The sequence below is a fragment of the Apaloderma vittatum genome, unplaced genomic scaffold (assembly GCF_000703405.1).
Source record: "Apaloderma vittatum isolate BGI_N311 unplaced genomic scaffold, ASM70340v1 scaffold31079, whole genome shotgun sequence".
NCBI classification, from domain to species: domain Eukaryota; kingdom Metazoa; phylum Chordata; class Aves; order Trogoniformes; family Trogonidae; genus Apaloderma; species Apaloderma vittatum.
This window is the reverse complement of record NW_009736322.1, coordinates 6,615-12,282: the sequence shown is the minus strand read 5'-3', so window position 1 is coordinate 12,282 and position 5,668 is coordinate 6,615. Positions and strand designations below refer to the sequence as shown.

Genomic DNA, 5,668 nt, shown 5'->3' with positions numbered 1-5,668 from the left:
ACCACTCATGTCAGGTGTGCACTGAAGACCCTCTCTGCATCCCTCCCTGGTATCTCCTTCATCACACGGAGAGGCAAATTGTGGAAACTGGTAACAACCACACCTCAGCTGGTCTCAGCTTGTGGACGGACAATGTGAGGACGTAAGAGGCTGTTTGCTTGCCCATAAATCACCCGATAATGATTTATGGTGCGTGTGGGTTGTGCTTTTGTTTCCCACCCTCACGCTGTTATTCTGTAACGGGCTGCAGACCTTGAGCAGCCCATGAAGCTCCCTCCTGCCAAAATGTTTCCTTTTCAAACACCTTGAGACCGAGAGGGGCACATCTGGAACGATGGCAGCAGCAGAAAGGACCCTACAGCTTGTGACACTTCTTGCTTTCGGCAACAGATAACCCAGCCGAACTCCTGGCTGTGGCAGAAAGGATTCTTTATTTTGTGTAGGGGAGCTTGGAGTTAATCAACTTTAACAAATGACCGATGGCTTCCAGAGGCTCCTGTTGGGGCAGTTGTTTCGCCAGGTCGAAGGCTTTCATCCCCGCTTCACGAGCCTGGAACCGAACAGAAGAGACAAATTGTGCGGAATTTGGCTTTTCTCCGGGGTTAGTTAAAATACCTGCTGAGGCTCATTGGAAAAGCTGCGCTGGAGCAGGTCCAGGCTCCGGCTGCTCAGCCGCCTCCTTCAGAGGGTGACCTGCACAAGCTGCTTTACAGGAGAGAGTAAAGCTGCCGACAGATATCATATCTAGGATCCAGTGGTGCAGACAGAAGAGATTACCAGCCCCAGCCCCCCCATTATGTCCCATCTCCTCCAGCATCTCATCTGAACATTCCCAAAGCTTATTTCAGGGGGAAAAAAAAAACAACAACATCGAACAACAACAAAAAAACCCAGCTGTATTGACTCAGTCTGAACTAAATCCTTCATTTCCCTTGGTAGCTCTTCCAGGGATTAGACATTCGCACAATTATAAAGCTTTGCCTTTTTTTCTAATTTGAATTCGTTTCTTTGTGTCTTCCAACCACTGACTCACATCATTAGCGCTTTTTCTGTTACAATGAGGATCATTAGCAATCTGTATTTTCGCCCTCCGAAACACAGGCAGAAGAAACTCAGGATTTTGAGCGCTCGGCCTGAACAAAGAGGCCTGATTTCCAGATGGTTACCGCTCAAAATCAATGGGTTTTAAGGCACTCTGAAGTCAGCAGTTGCATCTGAAAGTTTTAGGCATAGGGGTGCAAATTCAAAATGGAATTACAGGCTCCGACAGAATGAACATGCGTTAACATCACAGAAATGACGGGGAGTCTGGCTCAAGGAGAGACACGGGCGAGGCCCACGTCTCGCTCGCCGTGTAACTGCAGCCACTCTGCCAGGATATCCCAGGGAAGGGACAAACCCAGAAAACGTGGATAACAACAGGACCCACCGCAGCCAAAACCAGATCCAGCGGGATTTTAGCCTAACAGAGTGCAGATCACGAGCCAACTTCACACCGAGCTTACCAAGGGAACTTACCTTCACTAAATCCCCGCTCAGGTAATAAAGCATGGCGAGAGCATGCAGAACTCTGGAAGTTTCCTTGGGTTGTTGCTGTGGTGCCTGTTCCCTGATCTCTAACACTGCGGTCAGTACTCGGGCGGCTTCTGCTCGCTGAGTTTCAGCTGCATTGAGAATGAAATAATAATCTCGTTGGATGTCCACATGCACACAAGGGAATGTATTCAAAACCGGCCAGTTATCTCTTCGAGACATCAAAGTGTTCCTACTACAAGCATCAAGGCGGCATCCCAGCTCCACGCGAATTCCACCCCCATTCACAGGTATCTTTTCATCCCGTCAGTAACTGTGTTGATCAGCCTTCAGCGAGGATGTGGAGCTCTAACAGCTGCAGCGAAAAAGCAACTTTCGCCCTCCCGAGGCTGGTATCGTGCAGCCTCTCTTGGTGTGGTTCCTCCCGCAGCGACTACTGATGGAGGCAACGCCAGGTCGTGGGATTTACCAAAATCTTTCTCTTCCCTGACAATATTCTTATTGGCATAGATGGGAGAAAGAAGACAAGGACCTGAGTGCAGCCTGGCGTTGGAGGAGCACAGGGCAGCACCGTGCACACCGGCATATTTCCTAATGCTTTATGCACCTTTAATGTCCCGGTGAGAGATTCCCCAGCCTTTCTCCCGAGAGTATTCTCCCAACTAATATATATTCAGTTATCCACACACACTACTCCATCGTGTCCTACCGCTCCACAAGGCAGAGCTGCAAACCTGCCTGAGACGAAATGTCACTTGCACATATTCAAAAGGAGAAACGAGAATGTTGAAACGGAATCGAATCCTGAGAGGCAAAATCTTGTCGTGTTAAAGACACTGCCAAGGGCGCCGTGAAAAGGAGCACGTAAATGAAAAGGGCAAAGGCCATGATGCCACTTGAACACTCTCATTCCTAAAGTGGCCTCATTTGTTTCACCCGGCGCAATCTGCTGAGCATCAGCATCAGAAGCGCCCGTGATTCCCAGTAAATTCAGCCTACAGAAACGCCACGCAAACCGTGACGCCGTAAATACGACCCGCCAGGTGTACGGATTCTTTACGATCCCGTCTTCCAAACGGTTCTGCGCAACAGCGACGCTTACTCATACGGACTTTGCTGACTTCCTCGTCCTCGGTGAACGGAGACATTTCCGGCTGGGACCTGAGAATTTGCTCTTGCGCTCGAACTGACCTCACGAGAAAGGCATGCCAGATGTCAGTTACCTATCAGGAAACAACCGAATTATTTCACTTGTATGAATACGTGGTATTTAGCAACTCGTTCTATAAACAATGTGTCCTGCAATTCACGTCCCTACCACAATAACCAGAGTGCCTGCTGGTTACCAGAGAGCTGCCGGGCTGGATGTTTCACGTGGAGATCTGACCAATCTTCTCCCAGCGGCAGCCTTAGCCGGGAGCTCACTTTGCTGACAGATTGCTAATTTTCATCAAACTTCAGCAAATCTAACACAATCGTTCCGCCAAAAGAGGAACGGAGGCAGATCGCGCAGCTGACGATACCTCGTTGCCGTAGAAAATCGGGCTAAACAAGTGAAAGTGCATTTCTTTCCCCGCCCCCCCAGCTATCAGAGCAATTAGAAAATTGTTCCTTCCCTTGCCTGATCACTCTGTTCTGACAGTCGTTTATCAACATGACTTTTCACTGACTCAGTGCAATTTTACGAGGCTCGTTTGTATCCCAGTGCTGCTCAGCAACTCTTCCCTGGCCATGGAAACTCCTTGGTGACCCCCTCTATTTGTGGGACTCTCTTTAAGCTCTGGCAAAGGGTTTTTTTGGTTGCCAAGTGATTTTCTAACAAGGTTTTGCTGCCCAAATTGAAGTATGGAATTTCTCGCTCCTGGTTTCAACTCGAAGAAATTAAGGATGAAGACTGACCCTAAAAAGCAACACTGGCACTCGATACGGTTGCTGCCATATTAAAGGCAGTCAGAAAGAGGAAAAACATTGGAAAGAGCACAGAAGAAAAAAAGAGAAATAGATAGAGGATGCCCTTCAGTTTTACTAACCTCAGCATAGAGTGAGTTTGCTACGTCCGTTTTGTTCTGGTGAAAGAAAATGTTAGCCATGTGGAAATACCCTTCAGAGGTCTCAATCGATTTTAGTCCAAATGCAGAACTAGCAAGATAAAGCTGAAACCGATATTAAAAAAATAAACAACAAACAAAACACAAAAACCAGAAGTTTAATGTTCTTATCAAACCCGGGAAATTTGTCATTATGGATTAATTATATTGCAAGTATTCCTTTTGTTTGTTTTTTCCCCCACGTAACTGTAGCATTAGTTATCCCTGATTATGACTGTGAAATGTGGTGCTAGAAAAGCTGGATTTCGCGTTTTAGGCAAAGGAATGTGACGCCCCCAAACCCCCTGCTCGCTGGGGCAGAGGAACCCTCCCCTCCGCTGAAGTGTGACCCCGCCGAAGCCCGGGGCAGATTTCCCACATCTCCTCCTCTCCCTGTGAACCTGTCCCATCTCACAGCCTCGAGCATGGAACTCGCCACCACTTTTCAGGTCCCGTTTTCCCCCCACGAAGCTCCAGCCTGAGCCGGGGGGAGCGGGAAGGCAGGGGTGGGTGAATTCCAGCTATTCTGAGCCGGCGTGTGACTCTCAGCAGATCTCAGACATGCAGCCAAAAGTTCAGGCAGGTCTCGGGCTGCTCTGACGTAGACCAGCCACTTGCTAATAGCAAAAAAATAAATAAATTAAATTACCTATTACCTTACACCCTTTTAGGCAGCTGATTTAGGGAACCTAAACAAACAAGGGCAAGGCAGGGAATCCCCCCGAAAGATTTAAAGACTGAGCAAAGACAGGGCTGTGTGTATTATAACACAGAGGATCTAATTCTCCTCACCCGTTTGTCATCACCAACACCCACACAAAGCTACTATCAAATTCAACAGTGGAGGGTATCCATCACTCTGCAGAGGATAAATTTAGCCTGCGCGGGACAGAAATAGGATGTGGCGGAGTTTTGCCTTTGGGGATCAAATGACAGGCAAAGCATCCTCAGGAACACAGCTGTCAGCGACCATTTCCAACCTGACAAACTGCTCTCGTGGCTAAAAAGACTGAATGGGAGCAAATGCTACCGAACCAGATATTGAATTAGTTAAATTAGGCACTCGTTAAATAATGGCTGAGGGAGACCTGTCACCTAATGGAAAAGTACTGAGGAAAACGACAGCCATAACATAAAGTAACTTCTCTGTTGAATAAAAGGGTAGTAATAAAGGGCAGGAATGTCTGCTTGTCTCAGGGCCGTAACAAAGCTGATGGATAAATTTAGAAGCAGATGCAGCGAACACAAGGTACGTGTCACTTCGAGGAAATGGCGACAACTGGGAAAGCACAATTTTGGCAAACACACAGATCCACGGCGGCTTTGGATCTAGATGGCTCAGGTGTTTGCAACGTGTGCCCCCTCGGGATCACAGATCTGCCTGCCGGGCTTTCCACACCGGTCTGGCAGTGTTAGAGAAGGGAGCAAAACTGAAGCGCTTCTGGAGCTGCCTTACATCGTTGGCCAGGTGATATAAAGCCCGTTCGAAGTTCTCTTCGGCGACGCAGCACAGCGCCAGGCAGCGATGTAACTTATGCTCAAGAGCAGCACTGCAGCCTGGAGTCCTGAGGACAATCCACTCGGCTTGGGCGAGACACTGAAATGCCTGCGGGAGATGGCCAATACCTGAAATGACACGTAGAAATAGGCAGGATGAAGAGCATTTTAAAAAATTATTAATTTAGAGAACACTGCCTGCTGTCCCTCTGCAGTAGTTTGATACGGAAACCTCTTCTGTGGATTCCTCAAGCGCGCCTGTGCCGAGCAGGTGTTTAAAATCTCGTTTTCAGATAGGCTGAGCGTCCAGAGCGACGAGAGAAGCCAAGAACTGCGTATTGCCTTCAATATCTCCTAAACACGTGTTCCAAGCAGGTTAGCTACAGGCAGCCGCTAATGACTCACGTATTATCACACTAGAATTACTCATGGGAGATTTTTTTTTCCCCCGTTGTCCCGCCGCACCACTTACGACAATCCTCGAGGCGGCTCAATTCTGCCAGCGGAGCACGGCGCGTGCTCCTGCAGCGGCAATGATTTACAGGGACTTC

At 48.4% G+C, this 5,668-nt stretch overlaps 1 protein-coding gene across 1 annotated transcript in view; it reads right to left on the bottom strand.

Annotated features, from left to right (window-relative positions):
* Positions 1-430: 430 nt before the first annotated feature.
* ZMYND12 (zinc finger, MYND-type containing 12) overlaps positions 431-5,668 on the bottom strand; it is a gene marked incomplete at its 5' end in the record, with an annotated part of 10,641 nt that continues 5,403 nt past the window's right edge. Inside the window, 5 exon segments of the mRNA XM_009876934.1 lie at positions 431-550; positions 1,519-1,664; positions 2,636-2,756; positions 3,564-3,686; positions 5,077-5,246. Of these exon segments, the coding sequence (XP_009875236.1) occupies positions 431-550; positions 1,519-1,664; positions 2,636-2,756; positions 3,564-3,686; positions 5,077-5,246 (680 nt within the window).